Source organism: Capra hircus, chromosome 1, assembly GCF_001704415.2.
Source record: "Capra hircus breed San Clemente chromosome 1, ASM170441v1, whole genome shotgun sequence".
Lineage (NCBI taxonomy): Eukaryota > Metazoa > Chordata > Mammalia > Artiodactyla > Bovidae > Capra > Capra hircus.
Window position 1 is genome coordinate 137444629 of NC_030808.1, and position 22289 is coordinate 137466917.

At 40.7% G+C, this 22289-nt stretch overlaps 1 protein-coding gene across 1 annotated transcript in view; it reads left to right on the top strand.

Annotated features, from left to right (window-relative positions):
- The window catches only part of CPNE4 (copine 4), a 649396-nt gene that overhangs the window by 127466 nt on the left and 499641 nt on the right, over positions 1-22289 (top strand). Inside the window, exon 2 of the mRNA XM_018051359.1 lies at positions 17048-17228. Within this exon, the coding sequence (XP_017906848.1) occupies positions 17049-17228 (180 nt within the window). The 5' untranslated portion in view covers position 17048. The remainder of the gene's footprint in view (positions 1-17047; positions 17229-22289) is intronic.

Sequence of the window (22289 nt, forward strand, 5' to 3'; positions counted from 1 at the left end):
TTTCAGACATAACCCAGCCACCTGTACTTCCTGCTACAAAGACAAAGGCAGAAAACTATGGTGGGGAGGTGGAATGTGGGAACAGGCAGAGAAAATGGAAACTCTGGTTACTGTCCGAAACAGAGGGTCAACTATCATGCAGAATGTATTTGGAGGACTGTTTTATATAGTAACCAAGATGATGTGATTGATTGACTCATTCATCCAGTCAGCAAACATTGATTGAGCCCTCATTTTGAACCATGCATTGTACTTGGCAATAGGATAAAAATACAAATAGGACCCAGCCTAGACCTCTAAGAGCACCCAGCATGAGGTAGGGCAAGAAGAATAATTCAGCAGTGACAATGAGATGTCTTTGAGTTGAAAATGTGTAGAAAATACAAGCCGTTTGCAGTGGATAGGGAAAGGTACTTGAGGAGATGGGGCAGGAGAAGGGCTCTGTGTTAACATGATACTAGGTAGTTTGTTCTTAATCCTTAAAGCACCTGGAGCCCACAGAATGATTGTAAAGAGGAGAATTAAATGATCACTTTTGTGTTTTGGCTAGCACTGTTGGGATCCCTGGGTGGCTCAGTGGTAAAGAATCAGCTTGGCAGTGCAGGAGATATGGGTTCAATCCGTGGGTCAGGAAGATCTCCTAGAAGAAGAAATGGCAACCCACTCCAGTATTATTTTCAGGGAAATCCCATGGACATAGGAACCTGTGGGCTACAGTCCATGGTGTTGCAGAGAGTCAGACACAACTGAGCATGTGCACATGATGCCTATTGGAAACAAACAAGATTTTGATATTACATAGATCTATGATCCTCTGAAAAGCAAACAAAACTACTAAAACCCAAGCAAATCAACAAACATTATTCTCCAAACCTCAGTTTGGTCTTCTGTAAAATGGGAATAGTGACTGCCTGTAAGGTTGTTGTGAGAGAGGAGACAATATGGTGGAGCAAAAAGATATAAGCTCACTTTTTCTTATGGAAGTACCAAAATCAGAGCTAACTGCGAAACAACCAATGACCAAAAAAAAAAAAAAACAAAAAAAACAAAAACCCTGGAACCTCCCAAAAGAGGTAGCCTACATTCAAACACAAAGAAGCTGCAACCAGACAGTAAAGGGATGCACTCATGATCAAAATGAATTCCATACACTCCAAGTGGGAGACCCACAAACTGGAAAATAATTATGCCACAGATGTCATCTCACTGGTGTGAAAGTCTTGAGGCCCATCATAGGCTCCCCAGCCTGGGGGCCTGGGGTTGGGAGAAGGAGACCCCAGAGAATCAGGCTTTGAAGGCCAGTGAGGTTTAATTTTGAGAATTCCACAGGGGTGGGAGAAGCAGAAACTCTGCTCTTGTAGGGTACACACAGGAACTCATGTATACCAGGACACAGGGTAAAAAGTGGTGACCTTGTAAGACTTCAGTTCAGTTCAGTCACTCAGTCATGTCTGACTGTTTGCAACTCCATGGATTTCGGCACGCCAGGCTTTTCTGTCCATCACCAGATCCGGGAGCTTGCTCAAACTCATGTCCATCATGTTGGTGATGCCATCCAACCATCTCATCCTCTGTCGTTACCTTCTCCTCCTGCCTTCAATCTTTCCCAGCATCAGGGTCTTATCCAAGGAGTCGGTTCTTCGCTCGAGGTGGCCAAAGTATTGGAGTTTCAGTGTCAGCGTCAGTCCTTCCAATGAATATTCAGGACTGAGTTCCTTTAGGATTGACTGGTTTGATCTCCTTACCCTCCAAGGGACTTTCAAGAATCTTCTTCAACACCAAAGTTGAAAAGCATCAATTCTTTAGTACTAGCTTTCTTTATAGGCCAACTCTCACATCCATACATGACTACTGGAAAAACCATAGCTTTGACTAGCCAGGCCTTTGTCAGCAAAGTAATGCCTCTGCTTTTTAATACGCTGTCTAGCTTTGTCATAGATTTCTTCCAAGGAGCAAGCATTTTTTAATTTCATGGCTGCAGCCACCATCTGCAGTGGTTTTGGAGACCCCCAAAATAAAGTCAGCCGCTGTTTCCCTGTCGATTTGCCATGAAGTATGGGGCCGGATGCCATGATCTTAGTTTTCTGAATGTCGAGTTTTAAGCCAACTTTTTCACCCTTCTCTTTCACTTTCATCAAGAGACTCTTTAGTTCTTCTTCACTTTCTGCCATAAGGGTGATGTCATCTGCATATCTGAGGTTGCTGCTATTTCTCCTGACAGTCTTGGTTCCAGCTTGTGCTTGATCCGGGCCAGCATTTCTCATGATGTACTCTGCATGTAAGTTAAATAAGCAGGGTGACAATATACAGCCTTGACATACTCCTTTCCCAATTTGGAACCAGTCTGTTGTTCCAAGTCCAGTTCTAACTGTTGCCTTTTGACGTACATACAGATTTCTCAGGAGGCAGGTAAGTGGTCTGGTATTCCTATCTCTTTAAGAAATTTCCAGTTTGTTGTGATCACACAGTCAAAGTCTTTGGTGTAGGCAATAAAGCAGAAGTAGATGTTTTTATGGAGCTCTCTTGCTCTTTAAATGATCCAATGGATGTTGGCAATTTAATCTCTGATTCCTCTGCCTTTTTAACATATTGCTTGAACATTTGGAATTTCATGATTCACATACTGTTGAATCCTAGCCTGGAGAATTTTGAGCATTGTAAGACTTACTTGCTGGTATTGGAAGGTCTCTGTGGAGGCAGGGGACACCTGTGGCTCACTGTGGGGACAAGGACAGTGGTGGTGGCCTCAGCATGAGCCCTCCCTCCTGGAGGCCACTATTTTCTCACCAAGACCTGCCCACCCCCCCAACCCTCTGCCCAACAACCTAAAGGCTCCAGTGCTTGGACACTTCAGACAGAAAGACAACAGAGTAGGAACACAGCCTCACCTGTCAGAAGACAGGCTCCTTAAAGTCTTCCTCAGCACAAAACTGGTTGACAAACACACTCTGACATGGTTCTGCCCATTGGGTGGACAAAACACACCTCTACTCCCATAGGCAAGCACCAATCCTTCCCACTGGGAAGCCTGTAAAGCTTAGACAGCCTCTTTCACCAGAGGGCAGAGACCAGAAGCAAGAACTGTAACTTAGCAACCTGTGGAAGAGAAACAGCAAGTCGCAGAAAGTTAGACAAAATGATAGAGCAGAGGAATGTATCCCAGATGAAGGAACAAGATAAAGGCAAAGAAAAACAACTAAAAGAAATGGATACTCAGGAGATATACATTCTACCTGAAAAGAATTCAGAGTAATGATAGTAATGATGACCCAGGATCTTGGAAAAAGGACAGAGGCACAGATCAAGAAGTACAAGAAATGATTAACAGAGACCTAGAAGAACTAAAGAACAAAGAAATAGCATAAATTATGCAATAACTGAAATGAAAAATACTCTAGAAGGGATCAACAGCAGGAAAACTGAGGCTGAAGAATGGAGAAGTCACCTGGAAAAGAGAATGATGGAAATTGCTGCCACAGGGCAGAATAAAGAAAACAAATTGAAAATACACTAAATGTAAATTTTTCACATTGTTACACAAAAACAGCCCCACTTTGTACTCTGGAAATTCATTGAGAGAAAGAGGCAGAGAATTAATGTGTGCATGTGTCCACATGTGAATACTGACGTGCAGATACTATACCTTCCACATCTGCTATTGGCTTTCGAAGCATCATGATTTGTACTTACAACAGATATCTGAAACAGATAATGATGCTAACCTCCAGAACAGCTTGCCTTTCCAGCAGTCCTCTCTCCACTCCCAAATCACACCCACTTTACATAGTACTTCTACCTCAGTTCTCATCTCTCATTTGTTTTCATCCATTGCTACTCTAGCAAGGCCATAAGCTTATGTTTTGCCATTTTGAAACTTTCTATAGAAATGTCATTACATATTAATCATAAAGGTAATGCCACATTAAAAAAAAAAAGTTCTAATTTCTTAAGGAAACTCCATAGTGTTTTTCATAGTGGCTGCATCAGTTTACATTCCTACCAACAGTATAGGAGGATTCCCTTCTCTCCACACCCTCTCAAGCATTTATTGTTTGTGGATTTTTTTGATGATGGCCATTCTGACCAATGTGAGGTGATACCTCATTGTAGTTTTGATTTGCATTTCTCTAGTAACTAGTTATGTTGAGTATCTTTTCATATTTCTCTTGACCACATATATGTCTTTTTTGGAGAAATTTCTATTCAGGTCTTCTGTTCATTTTTTAAATTGGATTGTTTGTTTTGATGATATTAAGCCATGTGTGCTGTTTATAAATTTTGGAAACTAATCCATATGATCCTGAAATCCCACTCCTGAGCATATACTTAGAGAAAAACATTGTCCAAAAGGATACACGTACCCCTATGTTCATAGCAGAACTATTTACAATAGCCAAAACATGGAAGCAACCTAAATGACTATTAACAGAAGAATGGATAAAGAAGATGTGATACATAAATACAGTGTAATATTACACAACCATTAAAAAGAAATAATGCCATTTACAGAAATACAGATGGACCTAGAGATTGTCATATGAATAAAGTCAGACAGAAAGAGAAATATCATATGATATCATTTAGGTGGAATCTTAAAAAAATGAAACAAACGAACCTATTACAAAATAGAAACAGACTCACAGACTTAGAGAATGAACTTGTGGTTAACGGAGGAAGGTTGGGAGAAGGGGATGACTAGGGAGTTTGGGATCAACAGGTACATACTTCTGTGTTTAAAATAGATAACCAACAGGGACCTACTGTATAGCACAGGTAACTCTGCTCAGTATTCTGAAAGAGCCTAAATGGGAAAAGAACTAAAAAAAAAAAAAAAAAAAGATACATGTATATGTATAAGTGAATGACTTTGCTGTATACTTGAAAGTAACACAACATTGTTCATCAACTCCAATATAACATAAAAAGTTTAAAAAAGAAGTTCTAAGGAGAAGCACACTCCAGTATCTTCCATAAGCTGCTACATCCCCAAATGGTGTGGATGGCAGCCATTGTTAATTAACCACCCTCTTTCTCCTGCGGTCTGTCTCTGTGCGGCATTGGAAGCATTCACCACTGATCAGCTGGCCCTGGAAAATGAGAAAAAACCTATGGACCAAACCAGGACCCATCAAATCCTTATAGTACCTCTGTGTCCAGTCTCACTAAAGAGTGGGAAGTCAATTTCTTTATAAAAGAATCCTGTTGCCATGACTTACTTTGAGGTGAGGTCCTTGACATCACATTCACGTTGGAAGGTTCTTTTGAGCAGCAGCATTCAGGTTTAGTCTTCAGTAGAAACAAAGGGAAAAAAAGAAAGCTATGAACAGTAGTTTAATACAATATCTCAAGGACATGTCAGTTATGGTAGTCACCAGCCACAGGTAGCTATTTAATTTTAAAATGATGACCCTGTATGCAAGACAGGGAAAGAGACACAGATGTGTATAATGGACTTTTGGACTCAGAGGGAGGGAGAGGGTGGGATGATTTGGGAGAATGACATTCTAACATGTATACTATCATGTAAGAATTGAATCGCCAGCCTATGTCTGATGCAGGATACAGCATGCTTGGAGCTGGTGCATGGGGATGACCCAGAGGGATGTTGTGGGGAGGGAGGTGGGAGGGGGGTTCATGTTTGGGAACGCATGTAAGAATTAAAGATTTTAAAATTTAAAAAATTTAAAAAAAAAGAAATAAAATGAAATATTCATTTCCTCAGTTGCACTAACCCCAGTTCAAGTACTCATGGCTGCTGTATTGGACAGTGTAGATAAAGAAAATATCCATCATCACATATTTCTATGGGGCAGTGCAGTACCAGAGGTTGTGTTTTGTACCCTACAAGGTAGTTCTTTTTATACTTTGTAAACTACTAACCCCCTTCTTCTTTTCCAAAACACATGATACTGCCCTGTGCTAACTAAGCAAAAGCCTATTAATGCTAGGATGTCATTCAAAGCAGAAGCAAGTCTTAAACGAGGTGTAGGAGCAGAATAAGACCCATCAGTAGATCAATTATGATGCATTTTCAAGGAAATTTGATTCTGGCTTCATATACTATCTATAGTGTCTCCTGGTGAACATAAAAATAATGTTGCTCCTTTTTGCTTTTAAACTTAGCGACATATATGAGACTAGAAACACACAATCCATTTTGTGAGTCTCCAGCTTCCTGTTAACATGACATTAGTAGAAGAATCCACCCTGTGATTATATTAGAAAGGAAAATAACTGAACAGAAGAAGACTGGGATTTGATTTTTCTATTGGCTAAATTTAGTTGCCTGAGAAACAGGAGGAAATTATTTCAGTACCAAAATAATAAAAAAATCATCTAAATTTGCTTTTTCTCTTTTTTTCAGGAGCTATAATTGCCTTTGGTGTGGTAGGAAAAGGAAGGGCTGTTAAAAGGAAGAGACAGTCATTCATACAATTTCCTTTAGCATTTTGTTCATGTTTCCCTTTTAAAACTTTCTGTCAGCCTTTATAATCATCCAGTTAAATTTGTCTATCCAGTTCTCCTAAAACTGGGTGACATTTGAGTGCTATAAAATTAATATGAATGTGATGCAATGGACATAATTGCTTTCTAGAAAAATCTCATCTTTATGACTCATTGTCAGAGACACAACTGTGAGCCCGGAAGTTCCTAGAACATTGATATATCTGATTCCTCATGTACATTTAACAAAGAAAGCTCTTTTTCAGGAAATAGGATTCTGCTGGATTTTTTTCTTTTGGTTTTTTGGTTGTCTCAAATTAAAAACTCAGGAAATTTCTAAAATAATAATTTACTGCACTTGTGTGATTTGGCATAGTATATTTCAAGAAAAACATTCAAAGCCACATGTTGTCAATTTCGAATCTTATTAGTTAGCACCATGGCCTTTTGAGGTTCATGCGGTTTTATTTCCAGGTTTGCTGGTGTTATAGCCCCACCATCTGTAACCCATTGATGAAATCATGAGGTCACTGAGTTCCCAGACCCCTCAACCTCTTGATGATGCTACTGTTAAAGAGTTCCAAAATTACTTGGGCTGCCTTGAGAGTAAGGGGAGAAAAATGAATTTTTCAAAGCTGTTGTAGCAAAAGGTCATTAATGTACACAGTACACCTTAGAGATTTATTAAAATTGGAACAAGTTTGAAGTTTGCCTTTGCATAATCTAGAAGGAAAATAATTGTTAAGCTAATTTAAGAGTATAAATCATTTTATAAGAAATGATCAGAAACGCAGATTGTGGAGTCCATTAGATCCAGGCTTAATTCCTGACTCTGTCACTTAGCAGCTATGACTTCACCACCGTGAGCCTTATTTTTACATCTACAAAGTGAGGCTGACAATACTTACCTCAAGAGATTTTTTTCAAGAACTATGTGAAACACTGTGCAGTTTGTTATTAGTGTTAGTATTAGTGGTTAGGAAAACAAGCTATTTTTAAAAAAGATTTATAGAACATTGTAGGCTTCATGAAAACCAAAAGTATGAATGTTTCCAGTTTTTCTCTCTTTTCAGCTCTCGTGGGATAGTGAAAGCAGGAACCAAGGGGGCCTGAGCATGATTAAAGTTGTGAGAGGAAAGGAACCTAGAGGGCAGATTAATTTGTAAAGTAAAGAGCTCTCTATGAAGGAAAAATAATAAGGAATCTAAAAGTTTTGAGGACTGAGAGAGAATGGTTCTAGAAGTTGAGGGGATAGCCAGAAAGAGGGAGGAGCGTAGCAGTGTGACACTTAGGAAAACCAGATAAGTTAGGAACGTTTGAGGCAGCGTTGTGCAGTGTGATTCCCCAGTTACCACTTTTATTTAGAGTCTTCTTTAAAAAAAATTTTTTTTTAAATTGAAGTATAGTTGATTTATAATGTCTTAATTTCTACTATATAGTAGAGTGATTCAGTTATACATATATACATTCTTTTTCATAATTTCTCCATTATGGTTTATCACAGAATATTGACTAGAGTTCCTTGTGCTATGCAGTAGAACCTTGTTGTTTATCCATTCTATATGTAATACTTTGCATCTGCTAATCCCAAACTCACATCCATACATGACCACAGGAAAGACCATAGCCTTGACTAGACAGACCTTAGTTGGCAAAATAATGTCTCTGCTTTTGAATATGCTGTCTAGGTTGGTCATAACTTTTCTTCCAAGGAGTAAGCGTCTTTTAATTTCATGGCTACAATCACCATCTGCAGAAGGCTGAGTGCCGCAGAATTGCTTTTGAACTGTGGTGTTGGAGAAGATTCTTGAGTGTCCCTTGGACTGCAAGGAGATCCAACCAGTCCATTCTGAAGGAGATCAGCCCTGGGATTTCTTTGGAAGGAATGATGCTCCAGTAATTTGGCCACCTCATGTGAAGAGTTGATTCATTGGAAAAGACTTTGATGCCCGGAGGGATTGGGGGCAGGAGGAGAAGGGGATGACAGAGGATGAAATGGCTGGATGGCATCACTGACTCAATGGACGTGAGTCTGAGTGAACTCCAGGAGTTGGTGATGGACAGGGAGGCCTGGCGTGCTGCAATTCATGGTGTTGCAGAGAGTAGGACACCACTGAGCGACTGAACTGAAGTGAACTGAACTGAATCCCAAAGTCCCAACCCATCCCTCCCCCAGAGCCCCCTTGGCAACTACAAGTCTGTTCTCTATCTCCGAGTCTGTTTCTGTTTTGTATATAAGTTAATTTGTGTTGTATTTTAGAGTTTACATACAATTGATACATGTAGTTTTCTTTCTCTGTCTGACTTAATTTTGGATGATAATCTCTAGGTCCATCCATGTTGCTGAAAATGGCATTTACTCATTCTTTTTTATAGTTGAGTAGTATTCCATTATTTGTGTGTGTGTGTGTGTGTGTGTGTGTGTCTGTGTGTGTGTGTGTATCACATCTTCATCCATTCATCTGCTGCTGGATTTCCACATCTTGGCTATTGTTAATGGTGCTGCTATGAACATGAGGATGTATGTATTTTTTGAATTATTGTTTTGTCCAGAAACATGCCAGGAGTGGGATTGCTGGATTGTATGGCAGATCTATTTTTAGTTTTATGGAGAACCTTCGTACTGTTCTGCATAGTGGCTATACCAATTTACATTCCCACCAACAATGTAGTAGTTGTTGTTCAGTCACTCAGTCATATCCAAGTCTTTGCAACCCCATGGATTGCAGCACACCAGGTTTCCCTATCCTTCACCATCTCCTGGAGCTTACTCAAACTCATGTCCATTGAGTTGGTGATGGCCATCTACCATCTCATCCTCTGTTATCCCTTCCTCTTCCTGCCTTCAGTCTTACCCAGGATCAGAATCTTTTCCAATGAGTCAGCTGTTCACATCAGGTGGCCAGAGTCTTGGAGCCTCAGCCTCAGCCTCAGTCCCTCCAATTAATATTTAGGATTTATTTCCTTTAGGATTGACTGGTTTGATCTCCTTGCCATCCAAGGTACTCTCAAGAGTCTTCTCCAACACCACAGTTCAAAAGCATCAGTTCTTTGAAACACAGCCTTCTTTATGGTCCAACTCTCACATTCATACCTGACTACTGAAAAAGTCATAGCTTTGACACACGGACCTTTGTTGGCCAAATGATGTCTTTGCTTTTTAATATGCTGTTTAGATTAGTCATAGCTTTTCTTCCAAGCAGCAAGCATCTTTTAATTTCATGTCTGCCACTACCATCTGCAGTGATTTTGGAGCCCAAGAAAATAAAGTCTGTCACTGTTTCCACTGCTTACCCATCTATTTGCCATGAAGTGATGGGATCAGATGCCATGATCTTAGTTTTTTGAATATTGAGTTTTAAGCCAGCTTTTTCACTCTCCTCTTTCACTTTCATCAAGAGGCTCCTTAGTTCCTCTTTACTTTCTGCCATAAAGGTGGTGTCATCTGCATATTTGAGGTTATTGATATTTCTCCAAGTCTTGATTCCAGCTTGCATTGCATCCACCCCAGCATTTCACATGATGCACTCGGCATATAAGTTAAATAAGCAGGGTGACAGTATGCAGCCTTGACGTACTGCTTTCCCAATTTGGAACCAGTCTGTTATTCTATGTCTGGTTCTGAAGACCTTATGAGGATTAATTCATTTAATTTAGTATAGCTCTACAAGGCAGAAGCTATCATTATTTTCATTCCACAGATGTTAAAACTGAGGTACAGAGGAGTCAATTAACTTGGCCAAAGTCATACACAGCGAGTAGCAGAGCTTGTGTTAGCATCAAATATTCTAATGCTGGATCCATACTCTCGTACTCTATAGCAGAGTTACCTAATTCCCAGGCCATGGACCAGTACCCAGTAACAGTCTGTGGTCTGTTAGGAATCAGGCCATAAAGCAAGAGGTGAGCAGCACTTTAGAGAGTGAAGCTTCATCTATATTTACAGCTGCTCCCCATCACTCACATTACTGCCTGAGTTCTGCCTCCTGTCGGATCATTGATGCCATTAGATTCTCATAGGAACATAAATTCTAGAGTACTTGAATTATCCTGAAACCATCCCCACCAGGAAAAATTGTCTGTCATGAAACCAGTCCCTGGTACCAAAAAGGTTGGGGACTATTGGCATCTCATACATAAGTGTCTGGTCTTCAGATGAACAACCTCAGTGGCAGTTTGCCTTGTTTTATAAATGGTTGGTTTGTACTCAGCAATCTTGCCACTCAAGTATGGTCCATAGGCAGTGGGATCAGTGACATCTGAGAACAGTCTCAGGGCCCACACTCCAGACTCTTGAAACAGGAACTATGTCTTAACAAGCTTTCCACATGACCCATGATCATGCATAGCCTGAGAAGCTGTTCTAGGATATGAATATGTAGTAGATGGGCTGTCTTATTAGTATCCATCATCACGCTTGCCGCCTATGAGTAGAGTTATTGTTAATCTACAAATAGGTTGAATAGGAAATAAATTCACAAGTTGAAGGAATAATACCTGCTTCCTCCTCAGCTGAGTGAATGATGCTTGGGGCCTCTGGATCCACTGCAGCAGCGGGCACATAGTAGATTCCCCATCGTATTTCTTGCACTGAGATGAAAATGTTGTGTGATAGAGACATCCAGCATAGTAGCATTCTGCTGCAACGTTTAAAAAGGCTAGATAGTGCCAGGGCAAGCAGAACAGAGATTATGCATGTAATCTTAACAGAGCTTTAGTTCAAGCTCTGCTCAGCTTGTTCCCCTGTGAACTGGAGCTGATTCTCTTCTCTCTTGGGCTCTCTATTGTCTTGGTGCTATTTGCAACTCATTCAGAAACTAATTAAGTTTCAGGATCAGTTTGTCCTGTTAAAAGAGTGTATATATGCTGAAGAAGTGGTTTTTTTAAAAAAATAACTTACGTTTTCTAAGTGAAAGGACAATTATAATTTGCTTCTAAAATTAGGGAAAAGTCAGCTTTCATCAAAATAATTCTCAGCAGACATTAGTCTCTGTAAAACCAGAGTATTGTAAGGAAGGCAACAAACAGATTTACATAGGCCATGGAAAACGTATTGATAATCTGGCCATATTAATCCTGTCCTCTAACAGAGTGTGAAATTACTTGTTTACTCCACTTATCTGGGGCTGGAGGTAGCTGATCACTGGTTGACAGAGCTGTATTTGTGATCACCTTTCAACCATGAGCTTCAGCTGGGCCAAGGCCAAACAGTCTGACTTCACTGGCCTGTATACTACCTCCAAAGTCAGGGGCAGGACTCCTGCCACCTCTGGGCAGCCAGAGGAACTCATGATCTCCAATATGTCGATCTAGGTATGGCTTTCACTTGTGCATGGGTATGTCCTATATCCCATCCCCTGAAAGTGAGGGTCTATAGTGGTTTCATCAGCAGAGTATAATTATTATTAAGGTGAACACTATTAGGGATATAATAGAGTATAGAAGTAGTCCCTCACCTAAAGTAGGCTAACCACTGTGGTAAAATAGACCCTGCTGATGCTCTTCCCAGTTTCCTTTTATCAAGGTAGTGCATCTATCCTCCAGTGCCCAATAGATGTGAGTGTTGGCTGCTAATGGCTCACAGCTGCCCTTTTTCTGGAGACTTGACCCATTGTTGTCAGCTCATGGGTGGCTGGAACCAAATCTGAGGGGTTATGGTTCCCCAACTCTAGCATAACTGTAAGCCTGAAGGAGTCAAAGAAAGAACCTGTATTCCCAAAGCATTGTGAGAGCCTTGGAAATGGAGTTGCCCTACAAGACTGGGTCATGTCAGGGTTTGGCTCACTCCATGGGATTGCACAGAGTTGGACACAACTGAAGCGACTTGGCAGCAGCAGCACCAGCAGACATCCCACAATCAGAGTGCCATCATGGTTGCATGAGGACTCTTCCCACTGTGTTTTCATGTGGCAGAAGGGCCTGGGGAGTTCTGTGGGTCTCTTTTATAAGAGCACTAATGTCATTCATGAGGGTTCCACCCTCTTGAGGCTCCACCTTCTAATCTCACCACCTTCAGGGATTAGGATTGCAACCTTGGAATTTGGGGGTGGGGCACATTCAGACCATAGCAACAGGAAGCTGGCCAACAGTGGTCTGTTACTCAGTGGAGATCAGTCTCTTAGGTCCCTGAACAAAAGAAGAAGGGGGAAATCAATGAGAAAAGGAGAAAATAAATAAAGACCTTATACAGCCTTAGACAGTTATAAGGTTTCTTTTCTCCTCTAGTTCAACCATTGTATTGGCACTAGATTGATTTTTCTTGAATGATTATTTCATCGTCCATTTTCCAAGTTCTAAATCCTCCAGATCTTCGCCACTGTCTAAAAGAATGATTCATTAAAAAGGTTTTGGATCATATACCCAATTGGTTAAGAGAAAGTCTCTAAACATGTGCCTCCTATTCATTTTTTTATTCACTTATCAACAATTTAAATTTACTACCAATTAATGGCTCAGAATACTACATACACTTACAACTTAGATGTCATTCATGATTATGGCATAAAAGAAGCTTTCCTAATAGTTTTACATTATTTTAGGCAGCTTTTGGCCTATATGATCAGATTGTCACGTGTTTTACTATCTGCCTTCAAAACATGTGAGAGTTATCAGCTAGTCAATGTATATGAATCCTCAGACAAACTACTGATTTGAGAGGCAGCTCTGTGCTCATAGGTGGAAAGTGTTATGCCCAGATTGTGGGCTGAAAAGACAGAATGAATTTAAGGGGTCAAGTAGAAGCTTGAGCCTAGAGTAATAGCAGAAAATCTGAGAAAGTTCCAGTTGGTAGTGGGAGAATGAGTGATTTAATCTTGAGAGCAGTTAAATTACAATAATAATAGCTCTACTTTTGGAGCATCTACTGTATACTTGGGCTTCCCTGATAGCTCAGTTGGTAAAGAATCTGCCCATGATGAAGGAGACCCCTGTTTGATTCCTGGGTTGGGAAGATCTGCTGGAGAAGGGATAGGCTATCTACCCCAGTATTCTTGGGCTTCCCTTGTAGCTTAGCTGGCAAAGAATCTGTCTGCAATGGGGGAGACTTGGGTTTGACCCATGGGGTTGGGAAGATCCCCTGGAGAAGGGAAAGACTACCCACTCCAGTATTCTGGCCTAGAGAAGTCCATGGACTACATTCCATGGGGTCGCAAAGAGTTGGACACAACTGAGCGACTTTCACTTTCACTGTATACTTGGCATTGTGCTAATCACTTTACATGTATTATTTAATCTGCCCTTTCATGTCAGCTTCAAGGTAGGTATCACTACAAGAGAGGTTAAGAATCCTGTTCAAGTTTACATAGTGAGTGAAGGAGCCAGGACTTGACCCTGCAAGGAACTGTGTCTTGACAGTCTTTTTTCCATCACATCCCACAATTAAGACCCAGCCTTAGAGTAGGTGTCCCATTCTATAACCACACTTGTTTTATATAGAAAGGAGTCCTAGATGAAAGGAACCAGACTGAAAAGGTTCCCATCTTTGTGACATTTTGGAAAAGGCAAAACTGTGAAGACAGTAAAAAGAATCAGTGGTTGCCAGGGGTTAGGAGGTATGAATAAGTAGAGCACAGAGGATTGTTAGGGTGGTGAAACTACTCTGTATGGTACTATAATGGGTGTACACATTATTATACATTTGTCCAAACTCATGGAACATGCAACCCCCAAATTAACCCTGTTGTGAACTGTGGACTTTGGGTGACTATGATGTGTCAGTGGAGGTTCACTGATTGTAACAAACATCAGTTCAGTTCAGTCGCTCAGTTGTATCCAACTCTGTGACCCTGTGGACCACAGCACACCAGCTTCCCTGTCCATCACCAACGCCAACATAATGGAGATGAAAACGTGGCATATGGGATATCCCTGAACGTCCCTCTCAATTTTGCTATGAACCTAAAACAGCTCTAAAAAAAATAGTGTTTAAGAAAAAGCAGTGGTGGGGGTAGGGATGGAGGGGGTGGACATGGCTATGAGTCTATAAGAATAGGGCCATTTAGAAAGAGGTAGCAATGCCTCCCAGAGATAGAAGAGGCCACTCAGAACTCAGCAGAGCTGTGTGGATCCAAGGAGCCAGTTAATGCTTTGGGAAAGCAGAATTCATGAAGGATAAGCTGTTCTTAGCAAAAGGTTGATAGTCAAATTTTTTTTCCAATATTGTCTGATACAAACCCATCCTCATACTTGTCTATTTTTCCTCTGTGTGTCTTTTTATAAATCAAAGTTCATAGGTGCTCTGCCTTCTATGTTGCTCTAATAATTGGCCTGCTCACAGTCTGTAAAAATAGAGGAACCATCATTTACTAAGCTGTGCATTTATGATTTGTGCATTTTCTATATGTGAATAAAATTTATTTAAAAATAGAACGATTCTGTATGGAAGTTGAAATAAGTCAAGGGTATTGTCATATTCACTGTTGCTTGGCAGATTCAAACAATTCTTTAGTCAACTACTTTACATATGATAAATAATAGTGTGGGCTGAGAGATAGAAAACTGGCATTCCAGTCTTAGCTTTGCTGTTAGAATAACTGTGTGACACAGTCAAGGTACCCAGTCCCTTCTGAACTCGGATTTCCTCATATGTAAAAAGCAAACATCCCAAATTCCCTATTAATTTTCATTATGATAGAGGATAGAGCAACTCTCACCCTCAAACTAATCCCATAGCACTTATTGAAACAGAATCCCAACTCTTCCCAACTGCAAACTCCCCTTACCTGATATTTTAGAGCAGAAATTGGGAAACATTTCCAATTGAGAGGGCCAGGGAATAGGTATTTCAGGCTTTGCAGGCCATGCAGCCTCTGTTGAAAGTACTCTGAGCTGCCATCTTAAAGGTATCCACATATACTATGTAAATGCATGACAAGGCCTGTGTTCCAACAAAACTTTATGTATCAAAGCAGGTGGCAAGACAGATTGGGCACACAGGCCATAGTTTGCCCATTTCTGTTCTAGGACATAACTTTTTGGGATTCAGTTCAACTTCCCTTCAGCGTATATGGGAAAAACCATCTGTTCACAATAATTAAATTAAATAGGGGACTCGAGACTTGGAGGACTTCCCTGGTAGCTCAGCTGGTAAAGAATCTGCCTACAATGCAGGAGACCCCAGTTTGATTCCTGGGTCAGGAACATCCCCTGGAGAAGAGATAGGCTACCTACTCCAGCATTATTTAGCTTCCCTTATGGCTTAGATGGTAGAGAATCTGCCTGCAGTGCAGGAGACCTGGGTTTGATCCCTGGATTGGAAAGATCCCCTGGAGGAAGGCATGGCTATCCACTCCAGTATTCTTGCCTGGAGAATCCCCATGGGCAGAGGAGCCTGGCAGGTACAGTTCATGGGCTCACAAGGAGTTGGACACGACTGAGCAACTGAGCACAGCACAGAGACTTGGAATGTACAAGGGAGGGAGAGTAGAGAGGCTTATGATGCAGGATTGGGAGAGAAAATTCCAGTGATATCTGCTGTGAAGGAGAGGCATTGTCACATTGGAAAAGTTGGCTTTGGCATGGAGCTAGCTGCCAAGTTTGGAGAGACCAGCTGGTGTATGTGTGTGTGTCTACAGGTGTGTGTGTGTGCGGGTGTGTGAGTACATGTATGTGTAAGAAGTTACAGTGTACTCAAGCCTACTGTAGTACCAGATACCAAGGGAACTCACTGAATATTTGTGGAAAAAGGGAAGGAAGAGGGATGGATTATCCTTATTTATAGATGAAGAAATTCCACTGTGGGACTCCAGTGTTGTTTCTCATAGGGAATCTACAGGGAAGCAGAATTTCATAGGAAGGATATTGATTTCACCCTGGAGAGGATCTGTCAACGTCTGTACGGGCCCAGCCCTTCTCAGAAGAGGAGAGTATTGTTGGGCTCAGAGCTGCCTGTAGTCCTGAGCTACAGTCATGCGAAGTGTCAGTGAAAGGTGACCATATGAAGACAGGAAGGGGGACTGCAGTTATTACTTGTGGCAGCTGTTTCCATGGGGTAGGCTTTATGCTCTCCCTAAATGGTCACAGTTGCATTTCCAACATGGCAGCAGGAGCAAGGAAGGGAAATGGGTGTATGAAAATGGACTTATGCATTTGAGTCAGGAGATCAGATGCTGAGTCTCTCTTGGACTTGGTTTGTTGAAAACATCTTGGAAAGGAGGCCAGAATTTGGAGAAGGGAAAATTGTCCTTCTCTGTGCCATCACACAGAAGCTGGATTTGGGGGAAATCTCAGCATCTTGGAATGTGGTTAAACTGATGAACTAACAACTATGTAAAATTTCACACAAGTCATGTTGTTACTAGAGAGCTGATTAAGGTTTTCAGTCTGCTGCACTAATTCATTAATATAATTTCGTAGACTAAAATTTTTACCATGCAAATGTATGCAAATAAGAAAATAGTGTTCTTAGCCAAGTGCATTAGCACCTATTTCTTTGGTTTTGTTTGTTTGTTTCACTGGAACTCTGGCCCTGCTAGATAAGTAATATATTCAGTACTCAAAAGTGTATGTTTAACATTTTCCTGAAGGGTGATTGAGAGACTTTCTCTTTTGACAAATACTGTAGTGACTGGCATGTCTTTTTTCCTCTTTTTCTTGCCTAAAACAGAATGAAGAAGATGAGCAACATTTATGAGTCAGCTGCCAATACACTGGGAATCTTTAACAGCCCCTGCCTGACCAAAGTTGAACTACGTGTGGCATGCAAAGGCATTTCCGACAGAGATGCCCTTTCCAAACCAGACCCCTGTGTCATTCTCAAGATGCAGTCCCACGGGCAGTGGTTCGAGGTAGGCATGTCCAGTGAAATGGAGAGAAGCATGACAGGAGGAGAGGTTCCAAAATGCTTTGGCATTTCCTGTCTTCAGGTGGTTTCTATTGGTGAGACAGAAAATTCTAGAAGTGAATATGATCACATTTCTGCTCATATCATGATTTTAAAAATTTATATATTTAAATTAAAAAATTTATATTATAGTTGATTAACAATGTTGTGTTAGTTTCAGGTGTAGAGCAAAGTGATTCAGTTATACATATATAGGTATCTATTCTTTTTCAAATTAGTTTCCCATTTATGTTATTACAAAATATTGAGCAGAGGTCCTTGTGCTATGCAGTAGGTCCTTGTTGATTATCTGTTTTATATATAGCAGTGTGTATATGTTAATCCCCAAATCCCAATCTATCCCTCCCCTCCATCCTTTCCCCTCTGCTAACCATAAATTCTTTCTCTAAGTCTGTGAGTCTGTTTCTGTTCTATAAATAAGTTCATTTATATAATTTTTTTAGATTCCACATATAAGCACTATCATATGATATTTGTCATTTGGATCTGAATTTTTTCACTTAGGATGATAATCTCTAGGTCCATCCATGTTGCTACAAATGGCGATACTCCTTTCTTCTTATGGCTGAGTAGTGTTCCACTGTGTATATGTACCATATCTTCTTTAGCCACTCATCTGTCAATGGACATTTAGGTTGCTTCCGTATCATGATGTTTTAATACTGTGGATATTTTGACATTTACCATTAATTGGTGTGCTCATTGTGGATATAGTATCTCCTGGGGATGGGCAGCCGGGACTGCTATACTGGGGCCACATCACACACTTATTGTAGGGGAATAAACTTAATATTAGCTAAACTTTACTGGGTGCTTATTAAGTATTAGGCACTATTCTAAGTGCTCTATGTAAAACAACTAATTTCATCTGTACAATAATCCTATGAGGAAACAGAAAGATTAAGGATTTGCCCAGGATCATCCAGTTTATAAGTGGAATAGCTAATATTTCCCAGTCAAGCTCCAGGGCCTGAGCTCGTTATTGCTATTTTATACTTACAGTGCCCATTGGTGTGGCCTTTGGTATTTTGTGTGGCAATACAGCATGTTGAATTCTGCAGTTGAGTTTTGTTGGTTTATTTAAAATTGAAACAAATTGGACAAGGACTGGTTTTTAAGTTTGGGGGAGGTTGCGGTTGTTATTGTTTTCTTTGTTCTAGGTACCTGGTTCAGTTCAGTTTAGTTGCTCAGTCGTGTCCAACTCTTTCTGATCCCATGGACTGCAGCATGCCAGGCTTCCCTGTCCATCACCAACTCCCAGAACTTGCTCAAATTCATGTCTGTCAAGTCAGTGATGCTATCCAACCATCTCATCCTCTGTCATCCCCTTCTCCTGCCTTCAATCTTTCCCAGCATCAGGGTCTTTTCAAATGAGTCAGCTCCTCACATCAGGTGGCCAAAGTATTGGAGCCCCAGCTTCAGCATCAGTCCTTCTAATGAATATTCAGTACTGATTTTCCTTTAGGATGGACTGGTTGAATCTCCTTGCAGTCCAAGGGACTCTCAAGAGTCTTCTCCAACACCATTGTTCAAAAGAATCAATTCTTCGGTGTTCAGCTTTCTTTATGGTCTAACTTTCACTTCCATACATGGCTACTGTTAGCAATGTTTTAAAAAGACCTGGTCTCAGGTGAAATGTGGGATAGGAAGGAATAGGGGATGCAGCTGTGGAAGCAATTATTATCATCTCTAAGGGAATGAAATGCCCAGCAAAATTTGGATGAGGGTTTTGGATCCATGCTGAGTAGAACAAGTGTACACAAATACCTTGCTTGGATCCCTCAGGACAGACTTCAGTCCTCTTTCTGTCTGTTTGCATGGAGCTCACTGGTGCTTCTTTCAGGGCCATTGTCTTCACTGCACAGTAAGAAAAAGGTTCAGAAGATCTCATAGGTAGTATGTTTACTTACTTGTGCATATGTGACAAAAGGTACTTCTATGAAAGGATAGTTTGGTAGAAGTTGGTGAGCAGATGAAGGCAACAACACACAAGGAAATCAATGACAGATGGCAGATTGGGGATCTTCCTTTAACCTCCATCTTATCCAGGACTTATATTTTAAATATAAAATAGCATTCACAGGAATGTTAATGTGTAATGTCTCTTTTTCCCCTTCTAAATATTCTCCTTGATTTTGTTGGTGGACTTCCCTGTCTTTTATTTTTTGTTTAAGAAAACTAAGTGTAATACCTACATTAGGAAAAAGAGACTTGTGGAAAAGTAGAGGGAAAGACTTCATCTCCTAAAACTCTCTTTACATCATTTGTTTATTTGTACATATTTCTTTTCAGTCTTTTCCTTCTGACATTCATATTCTTACAAGATAGTTATGATGAACATAAAATTTTCTTCTGTGATTTTCTTACATAGCAGAATATGTTTTTTGCATATTGCTATAATATTCATAATTTTAATTTTAAGCCTGCATGATATCCCATCAAGTAGATTTATTTAATCATTTTCCTATTTTTTTCACTTTTAGTTGTTTTCAAAATTACCCTATTTTAAATAATGCTGCAGGATCCATCTTTGAGCATAAGGCTTTCCCCTTCCTTTTGGATTAGTTTCTATGAGAGATTCTGTCAAAGTTGAACTAGTGGAATAGGATAGGACACTTCGGGGGTTTTTGATGCATTTGCCAAACTGCTTTTCCAAAGCATTCTTCTACAGAGTTACTTGAAGTGTGTTTGCACATAGCTACTAGCTTGCAAACATTTTGTTACCAGTTCACAGTGAAATCAGAAACTTGTGCCACACCGTAAGCTAATTCACTGCTTCCTTCATCTCTAAAGTCTTTTTAAAAATAGTGTCAGCTGAACTTCCAGCATCCTTAGTGACATGACTGAGTTATATTTTGGAACTTTTGAGAAGCACTTCTCTAATAAATTTTAGTCTTAAGACTACATTTAGGGTATAGTTGGGAAAACAGAGCCCACACCAAGTAACTAATAGAAAAGATTTAATACAAATAACTAGTAACAAAAACATTGGAAATGTTGAGAAACTAAGTAGGCACTGTATGAAAACCCAGAGATTAACAATAGGGAGGTGCTGGTTGATTTAGGGTAGAGCAGTGATGTGCTGAAGCTAGCTCATAGAGGTTTGTGAATCAATTGTTAAATCTTCAGGAATTTTGCAAGCCTGGGTGTAAGTATTTATGCCATAGATATTGGCAAACATTTCAAATGAGAACTTTACTTCCCATCAAGAGAACCAGTTGTTGAGCATTTACTGGGGCATACCACTGGGATAGAGGGACAGATGTTAGTACCAGCTGGACCACCCAGCAGAAGCTGGATTTGTCGAAGGAGGGCCTATCTAATGGGAGCCAGAAAGGTAGAGGAGATGCACGTAGTGCTGGAAACATGGCCAGAAAAGGATATGAGGAAGGAGTGGCATCCCAGGTCTCTCATCTGTGTCTTCCAGTGACGACACCCCTGGTGGAAGCCTGTTACCAAGGTTGCAGGAAGCCTGGAACACAGTTGAAAATACTGAGGTAACTGACTAGCCGGGAGAAATATCAATAACCTCAGATACGTAGATGACACCACCCTTATGGCAGAAAGTGAAGAAGAGTCTAAAGAGCCTCTAGATGAAAGTGAAAGAGGAGAGTGAAAAAGTTGGCTTAAAGCTCAACATTCAGAAAACGAAGATCATGGCATCCAGTCCCATCACTTCATGGGAAATAGATGGGAAAACAGTGGAAACAGTGGCAGACTTTATTTTTTGGAGCTCCAGAATCACTGCAGATGGTGATTGCAGCCATGAAATTAAAAGACACTTACTCTTTGGAAGAAAAGTTATGACCAACCTAGACAGCATATTGAAAAACAGAGACATTACTTTGCCAACAAAGGTCTGTCTAGTCAAGGCTATGGTTTTTCCAGTGGTCATGGGTGGATGTGAGAGTTGGACTGTGAAGAAAGCTGAGCGCTGAAGAATTGATGCTTTTGAATTGTGGTGTTGGAGAAGACTCTTGAGAGTCCCTTGGACTGCAAGGAGATCCAACCAGTCCATCCTAAAGGAGATCAGTCCTGGGTGTTCATTGGAAGGACTGATATTGAAGCAGAAACTCCAATTCTTTGGCCACCTCATGCAGAGAGCTGACTCATTTGAAAAGACCCTGATGCTGGGAAGATTGAGGGCAAGAGGAGAAGGGGACGACAGAGAATGAGATGGTTGGATGTCATTACTGACTCAGTAGACATGGGTTCGTGTGGATTCTGGGAGTTGGTGATGGACAGGGAGGCCTGGCGTGCTGCAGTTCATGGGGTCGCAAGGAGTCAGATATGACTGAGCAGCTGAGCTTAGCTGAACTGAACTGACTAGCACATAGACCTTCTGACAACTCTCAGTAAGTGGGAGAATCACGCACTCAGTCATGAAGTAGTACATATTTATTTAGTGCTAACACATGCCTTTTAGTGCCAGTTCAGTGCGTGGTCCTGTGCTCAAAGTGAGAAGCACCTGACAATCTATTTAAACCACACACCTACTACCTTCTATGTTTAGTGAAAGCTGGCAAATATGGACATTGCCCTGGGACATAACTGATGCACATTCTTCTGTATCTGTCCCTTGGAACAAGACTGGGTTTACATCTCTGTTCTTCGTGCGAAACTACAGGATTCAGAGAAAGCCTTGCAGAATATAATTCATGCTGGCTGTGCGAGTTCCTGTGTGTCTTTGTTATGTGGAATCTGGTAACTAAGTGAAGAAAAAAGAAAAAACCTGGGAGGCTGAACTTCTCTGCATAATAGAGAGATTGTTGCGGGTGTCAGGATGAGAAAGAGAAAAACAAGGTGAACTTCTGTTTTAGAGAATTTTGAAGTTTGGCAAAAGAGCCTCCATGGAGATAAGCACTGTCCACCAGAACTTCACACAGTGATGGGAATGTTCTGCAGGTGTACTGGCCAGTAGGTAGTTGCTCGTCACAGGTGGCTCCTGAGCAGTTGAAAGGTGGACTGTATAACTGAGGAATGGAAAAGTTTAATTACTTAAATG